We start from the raw sequence: 19,470 nt of genomic DNA, 5'->3' as shown, positions 1-19,470 counted from the left end.
TAACAAACCAACGACTTACGCCAACCCAGAGGTTGTGATGAAGCAGCCGAAGTGTTTTCCGACAGTCCGGTCAGACTGACGTTTTTGTCCCGATTCGGCACCTTCACCTAGCTGAGAAAGCTACGGCAAGACCGATTACCAAGGATAAAACATTGTCAACAATCTGTCTTACTTCTACACGAGACATGTACTCCGAGTACGTTCCCTGTGTCACGACACTTTGTACAGAAATTCACGTTGAGCGTAGTTAGCTTGCTTGTTTGCAAACGCAAGAGTCATGGCCAGTTTTAATCGCGTTGTGATTGTGAAGTCAACGTGTCATGAGTTGCTTGTTGCATCGCGTCGATGACTTGCACATTTGTTTGACTAACCCGTTTTTCAATCAGATAGCGTAACGATCGCTTGCAACTTACTCGATACGTTGTGTGTAACTCATGAATTGACCATATTGCCAAAACATGCCTGCACCCTCGTCAGGTACGTCCGAACTCGCCATAAGAACCGTACTTTTGGTACTGAACACTGGCAGAAAAGCTGACACACAATTCGCACACTGGGTGAAGCAGACAATCTCGTAAACCGGCTTCGGTAAAGCAGTCGTCAGACTAGAACGTCGTAAAATGCATGAATTTTCGATACACAGAGCATGGCGTGGACGTCAAAATGGATGATTACTACATCAGCTTCTTGCTTTCATCAGCCTGCACATCTCCATGAGTCTACTAAGCTTAGTACTGACCAATCTTCAACCTTGAAACAGTACTTACTGGAAAAAAAGTCGTTATGCCACTCCGTTCTAGGAGAAGCAAAGTTGTAGGGTGTAAGCGGTGGCGCCAGGGCAATCTTGCCGAAGTGGGGCTTTAAATTCCCATGAGCTGGTGAAGCCAGTGTATCCTATTCAACGTCACTTGATTATGATTACAGCCATGGTGAGCTCACTTACCTTCTATTCATTTCAAGCGGAAGTGGTCACTCTTTGCCCGACGAGCAGAGTCGGCGAAGGGCGACAATTTCGTGGCTGGCTCTCTTGAGCTTACTCGGATTATGGCGGTACGTAAATTCTTTCCAAGAGACTCGTCATGCACCGGCGCTGATGTGAGCAATTATCGGATGCGCTGAGCGACGGCATTGCAACGCAGAGAGCGCATCCGGAAGTTGATCCATTTAAGGTTGGTTCCCTGCAAAAGATTCTCGGAAAAGCCGGTGTGTCGCCGTAGCCTAGAGAGTTATTGAGAACTAGCCATGCAAGAGTCGTCCTCCGACGGCTGCCTGATGATCAAGGGGTAGCTTACTGCCATAAAAAGCGGTTAGTGATCCGGCGTTACACCAGGCTATTACCAGTATCTGGTAAGCGGAATAAAATCACTAACTTAATAATTATTGACTTTTGATGGCAAACTTCGGATAGATTGCCATAGAGCCGTTTCCACTTATTACCTGGTGCACGCTCTGCATATACCCCGCTGGAGAAAGAACAGGATGACCCGGCGCCGACAGCCTTTCTGGTGCAGAAAGTCAATACTGAGCGGAGGGATTGACATTCCCGCTTTGTGCATCGAACGTAAGAATATTGCTTTGGCGTCAGACTGTTCCAGCAGTAAGTAAGTGCTTATAACGTGCGACGCGATGTTGGATTTCAGAAACCTGATTTTACTTCTTGTGACCACGTCGTGATATTCCTTCAAGAAGAGATACATAGGAGCTGAAGAAATCCATGCGATAGCCGTCCCATTCGTCGCACTCAGTCCTCTGCACATTTTCTCAATGACGAGCTCAGCTTCTTCTCCAGCACTTACTGTACTAGTCTGGGGACTTCTTCTTCCTGCAACGCTTTCCAGACGTTCTCGGGGGAATTGTTCTGTCTGAAGCAATGAGGGGGGACTTGCAACCTCCTAGAATACCCTTAGCGCTTCATTTGCCAGTGAGAGTTCTCACGGGGCAAATATGTGTGGTTCAACTGCTTCGCAAGATGAATGCGTCGCACGTTTGAGCTGACAAAGCAGTACCGATATATCGTGGCGGAATTGGGCCGTATTTGATACCACAGGGCCCGCCACATCTACTTGCGGCTGACAATTGCCTGTCACCACCAGATTATGCTCAGGATACTACGATAAACATTCATTTTGGTGCGTTTTTCTAAAATTGATATCAGGGCACCCCAGCTTGCAACTGTAATTACCCGTCCAGATTTACTTTGTAGATCGCGACATTTGCCGCCAATTTTGGTCTATTTGGGATAAACTCTGGACCCCTCGATATGCTATCGCAGCGTAGAATTGCGGCTCATTCGCCGCTTCTGCTATCTGAGCTTTGCTTGAAGCACCTGCAATATCTTTTCTGCTTAGTTCGAGCGAATCCTTGTCCTGCACTTCACGATCATGCGTGCCAATAGAGCTTCTGTGTACTAGCAGAAGGGAGCTGATGACTCATCAAAGTTCAACCCTAAGGAAACTGCAAATAAATCTTAATTATTTTTGTTCTCCAGTCAACTCGTGCGCATGAAGGTTCAGGCAGGCCATACCGCGGATGAGATCGGATCTGAAATCCAACTTGAAACAAGACAGAACTCTACGCACTTAGATCTCTCAAACATCTCAAGATCAAACGGATCTTTGATATGCCTTCGTCGCAAATCGCACAGATTTATATTATAGATTGGCATCTTTTTAATGCTTGAATTACTCTACGGCTTCTGACATTTGCGCGTCGTACATAGCCGCACGACACTTTAGAATTTAGAAGTATTTTAAACGGTCTTGCTAAGACCGGGATATTGATGTTTGCAACCAACAATCCAATGCTGTAAGCCCCACTTTTAGTAAGCGCTCTTCAGGGCTTCGATACGTTGAGCTCAACCTCCACGAGGATCAACATATACCAGCTCTTTTTCGGTGGGCTATCTTATACCTGACCAAGACTTGACGTTTTCCGCAAGGGGTTTGTGGGTTCGTTTTAGCGTGAAAGCTCGACTCTCAAGCAATATATTAGGGGACTCGGACGTCAAAGACAGTTATTACTGTTTTGGATATGATATTTGTGTGTATTGCGGTGCTACTCGGCAGCTAAAAGGCCACATATTTTTCTCGGTGTTGGAGACGTCCATCTTATCTAGCGCATTCATAAAGTCTTCAACATCCGTACTGCAATCGGCTCTCACAGGACGGAAGCTTGTCTGTGCATTTAATGCCATGCCTGCCGCACTTCGTAAAAGGCTGAATGGATGCGCAGTTATAAGTGCAATTTGCACTTCCAAGGAGACTTTCACGGGAATGGCGACCATTGAGTTTCTGAATCAATAAGAGCTACCGCCGTCCCGGCTTTTAGAGATCGTGGCTTTTGGATATAGTCCTCTAATCGTCGACTCCCTTGACGGGTGGTCACGGCTTTTGATCGAACAGGATACGACTGGTAACGCGGTTGCGTTCATGACATCTGACGCCCCAGTATTTCTCTTGTCAGGAATGACGCGTAATTAACGTAAATACCCTAGTTTGTAATTCGCGAGTACGACGTGCTGACGCTTCGTCTGGAGCATTGCCGAATATGGCACCTCGATCTTACTTTAAATGCTTTCTTTCTTCCCTATCCTCAAATGAATGGACTTCTAATAAAAGCAGCTTCGTTATGTTGAAGCTAGCCGGCCATACAGGCTTTCAGGTGAGACATTTTTGGGGTCGTTACACTAGCGCATTTTTATAGCAATTGAGCGACTACGTGCGAGTGATTGCCGCATGTGATCCTTGGGCCGTCAATTATACCATTTACTTACATTTAGCTAAATACAGGGGCTCGAATAGTGTGTCTTGATGTCCCGGGAATATTGGTGGACAATTCGTGTCCTTCGCTCACATAGAATGCAGTCTTAACAAGATTCGGTCGTCAGTTTGACGATAAGTTCTACCGAGTGCGATGACGTTACTCTGAACCTTGCACAGGAGAAGCTTTGACTCTGCGAGTCCACATTATACACGCAACCAAACTAAACGCTTCATCCAGAAACGAAACCGAGGAGTTTCGTGTACTTAGGTATCTGAGTTTCTCTTCTTCTCACGAGAGATGTAAATTTACTTTAAAATTTTGTCATTAATTACTAGAATTCTCTCAAGAATAGAAACCAATGTATTGCATATGTCCCATTTCGCTATGCCAATTTTTTTTCTAATACTTGCTCGTCAGAGTACCTTACTTTGGTGCTTCTAGATGGCGTTAGGTACATTCACCACAATGCGGTGTGTGCGTTTGTTAGCACAGATTGTGCAAAGTGCACAGCAACGCCGTTGCAGATTTATCCTTGTTCTATAATCTGACTACTCTGCTCGCATTCTCGGGCGAGTATACGAAGGCATTACAGCGCTTGGTTGATGAATAAGTGCATTTCATTTTGCTACACCAAGGAACTCTGTATCACACTTCTATAAACTGTATTCAAAATACATTTGTGTGTTCGACACAAATCATATTTCATCCGGGTGAAAATCACGAAACACACTTGAATACTTATAAAGCTAAAAAACTCTTTTACACAGTAGAAATACTACCTAAACATCACAAATTTAAAGCTGCACTCTCGACAACATCATCAATCAAAGCTCTGATCGATGCTATGCTATCAGCACTTCCATCCACACGCGATAGAATTTCAATAGCCGATGCCCATTCCTTCACCACCTTAGCTTTCTCGAGCGAAGTAGTCAGTGTCGACTTTTCTTCACCGTCACTGCGTTCAACCTTTGCTCTTTTTTTCCTCAAAAGCAATTCTTCGCCTCGTGATCTCACTTCCTTTACTATCTCAATTTCATGATTCACATTTCTTGGTGTTACTTCAGGGTCAAGCGTAACTGGACTCGTATAGGATGCAACCATACGAGGAGAAGAACCAGCTCTAAATTGTTGCCAATACTCCACCAAAAGATCAACAAAATTTGGTTTGGCAAAATTTTTACGATGAGGACGAAGATCCAACTGGACACAAGCAGAGCGCAGTATAACTGCCTTGCACCCATTTAATTGATCGCGTAACTCGTGAACATCCCCATTTGGAGCGAAATGTTGCACGTAATTGATCACATCACTGGCTTCATGCACTGGCATAGGATGATGTGGCAAATGAGCTTTTGGTTGTGACTTGTCCGTCGGTATCATAGTATTGGCTGAAGGTTTCGGGACATCACCTCTCCAATAGGACACGAGTGTGGCTATGTATCCGCTTTTCTTGTTATTCTTCTTGGAGATGGGAAGGCGCAATAAGTTGCAAACTGCACGAAGATCCGAGTGTGTACAGCCACTAAGTTGGCTTTTTAATTCACTGGCGTCTTCGGTACGTGGGAAATTCACCACGTAGTCCAGCAAGCGTGGCACTAGGTCCATGATTTCGCGCCTGGATTGCCGTGAATTTACAAATTAAGTAGAACGTAATTCACTTATGAAAAAAAGTCATTCTTATAAAGGACAAACACTCTTACACACTCAAAATCTTGGAAAATGAGTGTAAGTACATTACCACATTTAAACTTGCAGCGCTTCGTAAGCATTAGTAGAACTAAGTAACCGCATTTTAAATGGTACTTGGTCATGATCTGCTGCTGTTTGAGCATGTGAAAGTGCTACATTGCCACTGTTTGCTAATTGTAACGACGCTAAAAAGAGGCGACAGACCTCAAATGAACTTGTACCATGGACGAGCGTATCAAATGCTACTGCATCGGTCTCGTCATTATTGCGTGTACGTTTTTTCGTGCGTTTTTTTGTAACTCCTTTTGCCTGTTGCTGTGTTTGTAAACGAGAAAGAATTTCACGACCGTATTGATGAATATCAAAAGGTGGTCGAGTGTCTTGTTGCTTTAATAATGGCGTGAGTTTCTCTTGCCACTCAGTCACTTGTTTGCTCAAATCAGTTTCGCGCACATATTTTTCCGTTCCTGCCATGAAACTTGCTAAATGTTGCCGACAAATATCTTCATAAGTGACCAATGCACTCGATTGATCCTGAAATGAGCTCAAACTTTCACTCATTTCGGGACCTTGTTCCAAATCTGCACACTCAATTCCATCGTCATGAATCATATCATCATCACTGTCATCTTCATTCCCAATTCCATCATAAGCCGAATCCAGTCGAGCTGGTGCAGTTGATAGAGTAATTGGATCCTTTTCCATACGCTCCTCTTCTTCCATCGCTTGCTCTCGAAGCAAAATCGCGTGTGCGCTCTCTTTTTCACGCGCTTCAAGTCGCCGCATGATACTCCGCCACTTTGCCTCGCGTTGCCACAATTCTACGCACGTTTGAACGAGTAGCAAACGCTTACAAAATGAGCGCTTGCATGTTTGTTCTAGCGGATTTTCACTTGACGTTTCCGTGTAGATCCACGAAGTCCATTGTGGTTGTTTTGAGTGTTTGAAGAAACGTTCTTGAAATGCTAGATCAGATAATCCATCCTGTTCATTCTCGTCTTCTAATCCAACCGCGTGGTCTTTATTACTATGTGCAATCAAACGTTTCTTCTTTTTGTAAGTTGGGACTCGTGGATATGATCGTCCCTTTCGAAATGGTCGCACAATAGACAAACTCGCATCGTACGCATCGAGAGGAGTCCAAGGGTCTTTTTCCACACTCGGTACCTTATCTGTCACAACTTGTCGTTCTGTTTCTAAAGTTCCATTTCGTGGTAACTCATCAGTTGCAATGTCCTGATGTGGAGAACTTGCAGTATCATTCATATTATCCTCAAAGTGATAATCAAATTGGTCAACAGGTTCATTTTCATCGTCGATATCATCAAAATTTAACGTAGTAATGGGAGGAGGCTCACCCTCGGAATTGATCCACATGCCTCTCTGTCGCCCTGGTGTCTCGCCAAATGCAAGAGATTGATCCATAGCCACATGATTCATTGGTTGCAAATACTTTTTACTCGCTTCGTCTAACAGCAGTACGCCACTAGCATGCAAATTGCATGACAGTAACTTAAATGTCTCTCCATGCTCACGATCATCGGGCACAAGTGACCCCATTAGTGCGAGCGATGCTTGAATATTGTTCTTGCTTTGATTCAGTGCTCTACCATCTTTTCGTGTTCTTTGAACCTTTTCAGACTCGTCATCTTGAAGCGATTTCTTAAGAGTGATATGGGTCGGTTTGGCTTCTTCCAAACTATCATAAAGAGGCAACGGATTCAAAAAGACACTTTTTTCCACTTCTTCCTCGTCTCTTTCGATTGGATTCGCATCTATTCCCCCGTTCAAATGACTTTGCTGTGTGTCATCCTGTTGTTTTGATAAATGTGCCAGTGTCTGGTACACGAGGGCATGGAGATACTCGACTTTGCGACTGTAAATGACGCTCGTGCCTTGAATTAGCAACGCTGCTTCGGCAAAATTCATAACATTGCCACCTTCACTATTGCTTGCGATACTAGCACCATCTTCGGGATCAAACGAGATGCTGAGGGTCTCGAGTTTGTCCATGTATTCCTCGAGTTCAGTAGCGAGATCAATGTTCCAATTCTTGCTCAGATCCCTAAAGAGTAAACGAGTGAGATGGAGGCAACAAGAAACTCAGGAATAGACGGACCGAATGGGCTGCAGCAAGTGCTGAAAACGTCCTTCGCTCATGGTCGAAAATGCTCAAGATGGCGCGAATTGTTACAAAAATGCAAAACCGTGTGGTGGACATTATTTATGGTCTCAAAAAGCTCATATTCGTTGTGTAATGGGGTACGCACTATTAAGATACATTTTTTTCCAATTGTGCATAAAATTAAATGCCCTCATCTTTAGAAGAGGAACTGGAAAACATCCTCATAAAGCCCATTGTTTTGGCCATTTTCTTGACGCGGCAACAGTGTCGCGCTGGCGGTCTCCATGCTAGGAGGCTGCATACGAAAGTAAGCCTAACGCGCAGAATATTTGTTTTAAGCGCCTTACCAGGCGTACCATGTGCGTACAAATTCTCGTCCACTCGTCAAGAGAGGCCGGATATCAATTTACGCTCAATAGTTGCGAACTCTTCATGCCGTGATTTGGGCAGACCTGCGTTTGGAAGCGAAAGCACGAAAACAATTACAAGGAGGAATGCGGCTTGCACTGAAAGCTTCCGCCTCCCGTGAAAAAGCGGTGGACATCGCATTAAATGCAAAGCATGTTTTGTTCTGGATAGAAAGGGTGATAGCTCGACAAGTGAGCCATAAGTTGTGAATCATAATCATGCTGACAAAAAAGTAAGAAATGTTTTGGCTGTCATACAGCATCGTGGTACTTGCAGTTGCGACATCTGTAGTAGCGTAAATATCTGCGCTAGGCCTGCCCCATTTCTCGGCTTTGAAAAGCTGAGGGTCAAGCTTCCGCGCAAGGGCTCCCAACGAACCTCTCGAGAAGAAACATCGAGTTATAGTAGGCTTTGAGCAACCTACTAAGAAAGAATTGCGTTAGATCAAACCTGATGGAGCACGTGGTTAGTGGGAACAGCACTAAAACATTTTGCTGATAAGTAGTCGGGTTGCAGCGGGGCTACCGCAGCTTTGCGTTTTGAGGAAGCGTAATTTAGGTCACCGACCTTTCGTTCCATAATTAGAACAAGTCGGATCGCAATGCGCTTACTCCAAAAGTAATTATTGCCTTAACCCAAGGCTGATTAACACTTCCGTTTTAAACCCAAAACTGACTTTTATTTTTTTCTGCGGCAAAGCCGCCTTATTTTTAAATGTATACACGGAATAACAGTCAAGAGTTTGTGGTTATCAATGACGACGGTCGAAATCAGGAGAACGAACGCAAAGGCTTGAAAGATGCCAATACGAATTCATTATTGGCCCGACTTCTGGTGATTCTGTGAGTGAAAGTGTCAAATGTACTTTGATCATTCTGCAAAAACTTGATGTTTCTGACAGCTTGAAGTGTTGTCACGTCCTGGCTGGATTTGCCGCCAGGCTACGCTTCAGCATAATCTTGCTCATCAACGGCAAGGAGCACAATTCTTTGGCTAAACTTGGAGGATTTTCAATCTTCACGTGATGGATAATATCGAGGTCACCTTCTTTGTTGTAGACGACAACATTTATTAAGTCGTTTGAAGCGTCTTGTTTTTGAGCACTTCCTTCATCAATACAAATTGTACCTTGATCAGGGGCACGCAAAATACTTGACGGAGAACTCTTCTTTCTCTCGGGATGGGTCTTTGTCTCTGATAATCCCACTTTCTTCATACTACCATCGTCATGACTTTCATGTCGATAGCAAAGGAGACAGTCTTTTTTGGTCGCCTGATTGCTCCATCTCCAGTTGGTGTCGTTACTATCGTTTTTTGGGCTTGTCCTGTGAAAATGGGGGCCATCGCACACCACAATATCACTTGGGACATCTTTAACTTCTTCAACAGATGATATGCCCATAATTTTTCGTTCGTCGGCATGCAGCGCTGCACAACTTCTTGAAGACATTCTTCATATTCATCCAGTCAATGCTAGGCTGATAACGCTTCAACCATGGCGTACTAGGATGATATCGAGCTTTTCATCGAGGTTGAATAAGATAAACTTGTCCTCACCTCGGAAATCCGCTAGCTTCATTGTTAAGCGAATGGCTTGCTTAGGCATCTTCATTCTAAATCCATTCGATAAACGAATGGCCTTTTCTTCTTTCACATCAAGCAGGCTAACACCATGCCCAGTCATAACTTGCGCTTGAACAAAGTTGTTCAATGCACCAGTGCCAATCAAAACTCGTAGTGGTCTCTAAAAACCATCTACAAAAACTTCAAGTGTCAGGCAAAGTTGCACTTTGCCTGACACTTCCATCCATCAACCCCTGGTACCTCTCAGGATGATTGAGGCAAACGATACGCTTCAGGAAATTGACTGGAAACTGCATGCTCATCGTGGACGTTGGAGCCAGAGTTCCGTGTATCTACAACATTCATAGTACTCTTCTCGGGCCCAGAAGGAGCCCCACCTCTACTGGTCGTTCCCGTTTCTCTTGCCTTGGTAGCGCTCGAACGGCGACCTTTAAAGCGTCTGCGGTTATCCGAACGAGCTTCCTGTGTCTGTTGCCGACTCAACAAATACACTCTGTAGTCTCGGACAATATGACCCGGCTTCCCACAACGGAAACACTTTCTATCATTGCGATGACGCACACTTCCAGGTGCGGACCTGTACGAAATGTCAAGTGGCTGGACCATCACATGTACCGGTCGACTGGCGCGCTTGCCTTGGTGCGGAGCCGTTGAACGTGGCTTGCATAATGCTACACTCTTCTTGCATCGCACGGTTGATGGCATCATCCAGAGTCTTGGGATACTCACGGAACAATTGATTCCGGATTGGACCATCATTCAAGCCTGTCATGAACGTTATAACTTGCGCTGAAATGTTTATGGCTCGTCGACAGTGCACGATACCAAGTAGCGAGCACGCTGTGCATACGAGTGTAGGTCGTAACGACCTTGACGAAGCTTCAAGAACTCGGCATGGGCGCGGAACTCACTCTGTGGTGGCTCAAACGCCTTTCTTAGTTCGTCTTTGAAGTGTTCAAAGCTGGGAAAGCAGTTTAGATCGGCTGAACGCTTCTCATATGCCTAACTCTTCGCACGGCCCGCAAGGTTGGACATTGCGAACAGCACTTCTGCAAGGGGTCTCGCAGTTGTCTTGCAGTGATTGCTGCATCCAGCTCGACAAATCATTGTGGAAAAGGCTTGCTCTCCCCACCGCGGTACAAATACACGTTCAGTTCCAGAGGTTTCGCTATGTAAGAAGAAACAGGGGTTTCGACCTGTTTCTGAGATTCCATAACCTCATGATGCATGAAACTGACAACCGCGTTCTCCAGGTCATTCGAAGAAGACGACTGCAGTAAACTGACAACTGCAGCTTCTTTGATGGCTTTTCACATCCGCTCGAGTGCCAACCACTCATGTGAAGACAAATGAGGAAACATCTCATTTGTCCAGTATGCGATGGCCTAAATTTTTGCGTGATATTGACGCCGACTATGCTTCTCCATAAATCATCCCAGAAAGATAATTTTGATGGGGTCAAAGATGCAATTGTCTGTATTAGTAATCAGCTTAGCGAAGCGCATACGCTCAAGCTGCTCGCAAGCCCAATGTAGTTTGTCACACGTCTAGTTTATTTTAGGTATACACATTGTTTTGCTTTTTTGAATCAAAAGGCTAAAAGGAGTAGAAGATTTGCAATCTTTCACCCATCTCGCTTCCTGCTTCGCACGAAAACAAGTGTTAATGATGTTACATTGCCTGCTTGACAAGGGCCATTGTCATTTGATGCATTATCTGATCCCAGAGTTCAAGCCATGCACGTCACACACTATTCGATCCGGATGCGACAGGCGCAGAGGGACTACTGTAACGATGTCGTTTTTTTGTATTTATTAAATCTGCCGTTAATGCGTTAGACTTTCGAGAGTAGTTTTCATACTCCTTGCACTCGGTTTTCTGCGCGTGTCCGCAACGATGAACTCATCGAAGACTGGTTACGAGGTGGATCTGAGTTCAGCACCTGTCATACCATTAAATAACCTCACTGATTGAATTCCTCAAAACGCTTGAGAGCTTATGCCGGGGTATGAGATAAAACTTACAGTCCCTTGAGCAACCCCGACCACTCCATTCGCAAGTGAACAGTCTTTTGCATTGCATAATTTGTATGGCGGAGGTGTGCTGGCTCACCAGTACCGCTACATCGTGACAAAGACGGGCTATACTTAGTAATTTAAGACCTGATCTATTCGCGGTGTACTTTCATCCGTGTTCACTTGCTCTGGCTCAGAAGATCGCGATATACAATCGCTAATGCATTCCACCTGCTCTGGGACAGGAGAATCCAGCGTACCGCTGTGCTGTACCATTAGACCGCGGCACGCATTCAATCATGTTCATGTTATAGTTACACTTAAGTCAGCAATATACGGTTGCTAGCGGTCTTAGTTGTAGAATACGGTCAACTGTTGCTTCTAACGTCAAACTCTGCCAAAGCCACTCCTAAAACTTGTTGCTTACAATCTTATATCCTTCGCACCATCGCAGCTTCTTGCCATGCTGCTTGGTAAACATGGAGTCATTCCTCCCCGAGTTTCACTAGGAGAGAATGACCCTTTTCAACTTATTAATTCTAATCATTCCAAATCATATTTTTTTAATGAAATTTATTCCAAATTCGAGTCAAATACAAGACAGCGTTTCACGCTGCAACGACAGACAAATTTACGGAAAATTCCAAATGCACCTTTGTCACTTTGACATGTGTATCTCTTGCAAGCTGTAATGGGCTACACTTAGCCATCTGTATGCATTGTGGGAATTTATAACAGAAGATTACAGTATTATGGTAATTCCAAATGCATACGAGATTTCTTATTTGAAGTCACAAACATTCTGTGTGATACAGAATGCTGGTTCCCACTTGGGTGCTCTACTGGTGACAAGACCGACGTGAATCTTTCTTTCGAAATTGATGGCATAAGCCAGTCACTTCTACTGGCAACCTTCCACGGAAGTTGAAGTTCAAGCTTTCGAAGTTCAGGCTCCATAAACTCAGGATCTTTTATTAGTTGAAACTGAGATTCAGCCTTTGTACACCCTTAATTTATAATAACCCCTAGGATCCCTTAAAGTGTTTTGCATTTAGCTAGGAAGCATAGCTTATTTTTAATTCAGTTGCAAATATGCTCTAAAAGGCTTAAGTCGTCCTTCTCCCTCCAAGTCGGGACTGTTCTTCTCCCTCCACGTCGAGAATCGCTACCTTGTCGTACATTTGCGTGTGTTGTGTTTGAGGGACTGCTTGTGAGCAGAGCCCTCTTACACCTGGTAGCACTTCGAGCGGTCTTTTCAGCAAAATTCAATTTTGGTTTTGACGACGCGGCCTCGCGCATTCAAGTCCAAGCCATACTCTTGTCCTTGTCCGAATGACATGGAAGGAGTTGGGGCACCACTCGGTCCGTCAGTACCGCAAACTGGGATGTTCTGGAAGTACATTAAAATAGGGGGGTGGAGTGGCTAGCGAACTGCAAACATGAGTTTCAAAGATGGGGAATCTTGTCATCTTCTTCAAATTGATAAATGATACTGGAGTGCGGTCGATTGGTACTTTCAAGGCTGTAAAAACTCTCATGTGTGTCCCAATTTAGTCTTTCAGAACTCAGATCGCCCAAACCATGTCGTATGCAATGCTTCAGCCGCTGTAATGGGTTGTGTTTTACTCCAAGTAGATGCCAATGAGCATGTAGGCGTAATATTTTTGCCTGTATTAAACGGTAGAGAGGAGCTACGCGGCTCACGACAGGAAGCCATTTGAAATGAAATATGCTCTATTAGAGTTCAAAATGCACCTGCTTAGATTTAAATTGTTTGCGATCGATACAGATCCACAATGGGTTGCTGGCCTAACATGCATAAGTGCGGAAATATGCGCGAACGAGCAAACACACAAAAGTGAATTAGATCTTTGCTGTAACGGGTTACATGTACCCTTGTATGAATGGTCGAGTGACACAGATTGTATGACCGTACAAACGTGCGGATTACATAAGTCAGTGTCATCACACCTTGGTGTTGCTACGCCGTAAACAATAAGCCACTATGTGGCAAGACTGCCAGTAGTTAAGCATTTTAATTAGGTTTTAATATTTAATTAGGATGAATTTAGGTTTATGATACAGTTTCCATTTTGAACGGAAGAAAGTCTTTACCTTGGTTAAGGTTTAAAGTACTATATGAGGTAGCGGATTGCGATCCGCTATACTCGTACTGGTTCTTTTATATAACGTAAGGTATCGGGTCTTAGCTTGCCTTCCTTTATGCAAAGAGCTACGGCAGCTGCGCTGCACTTGGTAGCACTTGTACCAATTGCTCATGAGAGCGAGTGATATTTTGCTGACAGCGGTGAGTACTCCGAGCGGGATGCTCTGGGAGAGACTGGTGATGTCCCAAGGGCTGTCGAATGCACCAGCAACATTTCATCGTCTTGTGACGCGTTTGTTCAGGCCCCACCGGGCGTATGCACCGACATACTTTGACGACAACCTTGTCCACAGTCGTGTAGGCCACGGGGGGACGGATGAAGATAGCCAATGCAGTGTATTTACCTACTGGTTATACGTCGTTCTACGTGAACAGGATTGTTAATTCTTGCGTCCCGCTGACGCCGCCATTCCATGGCTCAGGGCTTGTCGGGGAGGAATAGCCAAACGGCTAGCTAATGGCAGCCTCCCACTGTCCGTAAAGAAATCGATGTTTATCTGTCTACCAGAATGAGTGTCCTGCGACACGTTCGCAATGCGAAGGCTGAAAGCCAAGAGAGGCAGAAAGAATATACAGATGGAAGAAACAGAAAGAGTGGGAACTTTGAGGTTGGACACCTGATAATTTCAAATGCGAAAGCCTTCCTACCCATGCAGTTTCTGATGTCTTTAAGAGAAAGCTCCGTCGGACCTTTAAGGTTGTGGCCAAGTGAGGCATTGCGTATACGCTTAATCTTCCGAGAAGGATGCGCTTCCACCCGGTGTTTTATGTGGACTTGCTTAAGCCGTACCGGGATCCGGCACAAGTGAGCGCAAAATCGTTGGCACCAAAGCAGTGCAGAAAGACGCTCGGCCACCCAGAAGCCGAACCAGCAACTGGTTCTGAGCACGGGGTGCAACAATTTTCGAGTCCAACGGCGCAAGGCACTTAACCGTCACACGAAGTGACGTGTCCGTCTGATCGGCGGTCAGAAGCCGCTCTGACAAAACGCGATTTTCCTCAATGTGAGGCAGTTGGTGCACAAAGTGCTCCAGGCTCTAGAGCTCTTTCGCACAGTGGTAGGCCATTTCGGAATAATATTCGGCGGATATTCAATTACGACGAACTATAAATCCAAGGCTCGGAGAGCATCGCGACTCACCGGACGGCGATCGATCAAGTCGTTATTGTCCCTCGCCGACTTTTCTCGATAAAAAGCTGGCGTCCACAGTCATGTGGAACGCCGTGTGGGTCGACGTCGTCGACAAGGTCAAACCCAATATCTTGTGAAGTTGCGGGGATATCTCGACTCCAAAAACTCCTAGGAGTTTGTGATGCCATTTCGCAGGACTGCCCAGTCATCGTGCCCACGCTTCTTGGCGGTAGCCCGGAAAGCCAGAGGGCCATGTGTTGAGCTCAAGCTATGGCTCTGAGCTGCTGTGGTCGTAGACTCACCCGTGTGAGAGACTGCTGAGCTCGCGAGAGCGTGATAGATTAATCCATACGACGCAGGGCGACAATACGAAAGAAAGTTGGCGTTGCGCCTTGAATCTGGCAAATTCAAATCTAAGATGGCCCTCAACGCGCACGTCCACTTCCTTTTGGCTCCGTTGTACGGTAGACAGCGAGGATAGGTTTCGGTGCCGCTGCACGCATCGCTCAAAGAGCTCCTCCTCATCTGCAGCGATTTCGCAAAAGGTGAGCACCTCAGTAATCGTCTGCATTGCGGGTGCAGGAGTACCTTCGCTTCGAGCTCGAAGCCGAGCGCGGTACCTAGCAATTGAAATTTTTTAAGGTACCAAGAAACGAGCTTGCAGAGCTTTCCGCTGGTCAAGCTCAGCTTGTGTTGCGGCTGGGGACCCGACTACGTCGACACCTAACGACCGAGTGATCGCGTCTTTTGCTTCAGTAGCGGGATTCACCGAGCGAAAGCCATATTCCACACGAAGGTTTAAGATTCAACGTGGGTATGAGTGCATGAGAGCTGCTCTGTGAGAAGCCTTTAATTGCTGCTCCTGTGCCTCGTCGAGGCGATTGGTAACAATTCTATATTCCCCGGAAGTCGAGAAGTTGGGAAACGGACAAGATGTCCGCAAGGATCGAGCAGGGTTCACATTGCGCTGTTGGCGCACCTCGCCTTCCTCGTCTTTTGAAGCTGGGAAAGGAGTATACGACTCGTAGTCAACTTCCTCCGTATCCTCGACAAGGAAATCTGTCGCCCGTGGCGGGCGTGGTGTGTGGCGCTCGGTTGCCGAGTGCTTGAGGTGAGGTTCCCGTGAAGCCACGGACGTACTGTCCGTTGATACACCCCGTGCAGAAAAAAAGAAAGGGCTTCGCCCGCGGGAACCTCGGAACCAGTTAAACTGAGTGGTTTCCGTGTCATGGACGCAGAGCTCATTGAGCGGAGAATGTTCAATGATGTTCTGAGGGACGTAATGGTGTATCAGAAACGCAAGCCTCGTATGAGGCGACGTTGAGATGTGAATCGTGGGTAATTACAATTTTGATGGGTGAGAGTGTAACGAGGTTACAAGTACCCTTGTATGAATGGGTGGGTCACACAAGATTATGTGACCGTAAAAAGGTGGGTATAACTCGAGATGGTGTAATCCTTGGTGTTGTTACACCATAACAAGAAGCCACAACGTGGCAGAACTGCCAGTAATTTTGCGTTTTTATTAGTAGTTATGCATTTTAAAAGGTTGTAGATATTGGCGGCTCTGCCGCAAATAAGCAATTTAATACAGTTTCATCTGTGAACTAAAGAACGTCTTCACCTTGGTTAAGGTTTTGAGAGCTCTTGGAGGTAGCGGATTGCGATCCGCTACACTCGAACTAGTACTTGTATAGAACGAAAGATCGGTGACCTGAGCTTAGCTTTCTCTGAACAAAGAGCTACAACAGCCCCGCTGCAATTGTTGCATACGCCGTTTCCTTCAGTAAGATTACTAATTTCGGCGAAATGTTGCTATTTCATACGTATAGACGTGATTCTTGGTCGACTAAGAAACGCGTCCAGTAATACCGGCATTTTGGTATCTGTTGATTGTCTGGGTAAGATGGCTTATCTTGACCCTGTCAACACACCGTTATCGGTTACAATACAGCTGAGCTGCCTCATGTGCCAATATGACTTCCTGATGGCAATTGTGTCGGATCGAGATTCGCCCAGTGATGTTCTGGCAAACCTTGTTCAGGAAACTAGGCACCAAATGAAACACGTTCACAGCTAAAAGTTTGAAAACATATATATAAAAGGAACGCGTTTGGTGTGCTGCAAGTAATATCTTCCGAATTTCTTGAGCAAGGAGACCGCGATTCTGGAGGAAAATGCTCATGAAATGAGCAAAATAACGCAGTGTTTATCGCCTTAGGTAGTACATTATGTTGCACAGTTCAATGATTGAGTCCCGGATTTTGTGACAACACCACAAAGTGACTTGGCTTTACTATTGGAAAGGAGGAGCTCAAATTTAATTCGATTTGCTGATATAATTCATATGCTCGTTGTAGCAAAATTGAGGGTTTTGATGTGATTTAGGCGCTACGCGCCGATTACGTCACGCTATCGTCAAGCTACGATGTGTTAAGGCAAATTGCGGACGCTAAAGCTGACGCAAGCTTTCGCCACGACCGTGTACGGTCATGGCGAAAGCAATTGAATTTTTTTATCTTCAATCTGAAACAATAAGCATAGTGAGTATCTTGTCACCACGTCAAATTTCTCCGATAAAGCATTTAAATAGCCCATAAAAATCCTGAGGGTGGCTGCCCACTCATAACACTCGGTGTTCGGCGAGTCTTCCATGTGAATGACTTGCCCAAACCGACGATGATCTTAGCTTCCCCTCGTTACCAGTCGTACCACTTGGTGATCTATCCGTCCGTCAATTCTTTCGATTATCCCATACGAATATTTTCTCTGACTTTTATTAGAGCCTATGTTGGAGGTAGATAGAGATAGCTCACAACCCAACAGACTACCCCAGCTACTCCATTCGCAAGTATATAACTTTTCTTGCGTGTAACAATTATGCTGACTCAGTGACTTCGTCCTATCGTGGTAAAGCTTAGTAAAGCTTAATAGCAACATGCGACAACCTTTCTACTTAGTCTTACAATCGCCTGTGTCCCCAAGAAGTCGTTACGCCCAGTCGTTTCTACTCTTTATTGGCTCTAACACAGGAGACATTAGCTTACAAATGTTATGAATTGTCTCACCAGGGATACATACTGGGACCAAGACAAATTGTTGTATTTTTCTGTCAGCGTGTAAACACTGTACAAATCGCGGTGTACGATCACGTGTCTCTATCTTTTCCTGAGCTGCTTCTCCTTGCCACTTTTGCTTCTTGAGGTTAACAAGGCACTAGACAGTATCAGTGCTGGACGATTGGACAATCTCACATCTCGCATCAAAGTTAACGTACGTTATTGTTTAAGCTAAAAGTGCTTTTGTAACCTATCAGAGATGATACACGACCAAACAAATTTTCAGCATGAGGAATGAATGTGGTATTAGATTCCTACCTACCGTATAATGCGTAGCTTGAAGCTTCAAGTCACGCCACGCCTAGAATGACATCAAACCACGAAAGGCGAAATTTTGCAAATATGTGCTATCGTCGAAGATATTTTCGACGATGACATCAATACTACGGAGGTCTTTGATGAGAATAAACAAAAGGTAAGGTTTGATGAGCAGTCATGGGACGCTTTAAGCTCAAACCGTGTGTATGGACTTGTCAAGAAATATGCTAATACATTCCCAGACAGGGTTCCGGACGAATTACTATCTGACAGACGCATTCGTCATGAGAATGACATCCTTCCTGATACGAAGTATTGCATCACACGGCAGTGGCCGTTGCCAAAGTAACAAATCATTGCAATTGACAAATTTTCTGCGCAGCGACAGAAGGCTGGTCATGTGCGTGAGAGTAAGTCTTCGCATTATAGTACAGCCTTCTGTGTGAATAGCCACAGATGGTTGGCGCATTGTTCACGCTATTAACACATTTAACGATGCGACCATAACTGCCTAATTTTCGGTTCCACGCAAGCATATGATTCTTGATGGAATGGTTGGCAGTGCTATTTTCAGTGCGATCGATCTAGAAGATGGTTTCTATCAGAATTGAATGCGCGAAAATGTTACACCACAATCTACAATCAGTACCATTAGTGGTTTGCTTTGGGAATGGTTAGTGATGCCACAAGGTTTGAAAAAACGTTCCCGCGACTTTCAGCAGAATGGTCACGGATCTTTTTCGTCCATTGACAAAGTTTGCACCCGACATCAAAATTCTACCCGTATTCTTACGTCGATAGTAATAATAATGTGCATCTTGATCATCTTCGTCAAGTCTTCCAAGTTATGCGAGAGAATAAACTCTACGCTAATCTGAAAAGTCATTTTCTACGATCCAGAGATCCCCGTTCTCGGCTGCTTTGTGGGCAAGAATGACGTTCGTGTAAATCCGGAGATAGTCAAAGCTAAAAATAATTGTCCCGTGCCAAACAATGTGAAACTGTTGAGACTATGGCTGGACGAGGCCATTTATTTGCGCAAATACACGCGCAACTCTGCAGCGTTGGTGTAACCCCTAACGATTAAAGAAAAATGCTAAGTGGGATTGGTCAAAAGATCACTAGGCGGTATTTGCCGAAGTGAAGAAGATCTTGGGAAGGCTTAATTATCTACTTCTGTTGACTTACGCTGAGAGTAGTTGATTTTT

At 45.1% G+C, this 19,470-nt stretch overlaps 2 protein-coding genes across 2 annotated transcripts; both read right to left on the bottom strand.

Annotated features, from left to right (window-relative positions):
- Positions 1-4,548: 4,548 nt before the first annotated feature.
- PHALS_08478 (uncharacterized protein) lies at positions 4,549-5,370 on the bottom strand (the record flags this gene model as incomplete). The annotated part of the gene is made up of 1 exon (XM_024723832.1): positions 4,549-5,370. The coding sequence occupies one exon, from the start codon at positions 5,368-5,370 to the stop codon at positions 4,549-4,551; it is 822 nt and encodes a 273-aa protein (XP_024574769.1).
- A 138-nt stretch (positions 5,371-5,508) lies between these two features.
- On the bottom strand, positions 5,509-7,614 carry PHALS_08477 (Uncharacterized conserved protein; the record flags this gene model as incomplete). The annotated part of the gene is made up of 2 exons (XM_024723831.1): positions 5,509-7,519; positions 7,574-7,614. The coding sequence occupies 2 exons, from the start codon at positions 7,612-7,614 to the stop codon at positions 5,509-5,511; spliced, it is 2,052 nt and encodes a 683-aa protein (XP_024574768.1).
- Between the last annotated feature and the right edge of the window lie 11,856 nt (positions 7,615-19,470).

Source organism: Plasmopara halstedii (genome assembly GCF_900000015.1).
Source record: "Plasmopara halstedii genome assembly, contig: Scaffold_322, whole genome shotgun sequence".
In the NCBI taxonomy this organism is placed as follows: Eukaryota; Oomycota; class Peronosporomycetes; order Peronosporales; family Peronosporaceae; genus Plasmopara; species Plasmopara halstedii.
The sequence above is the reverse complement of the archived record's forward strand: the minus strand, read 5'-3'. Positions and strand labels throughout refer to the sequence as shown.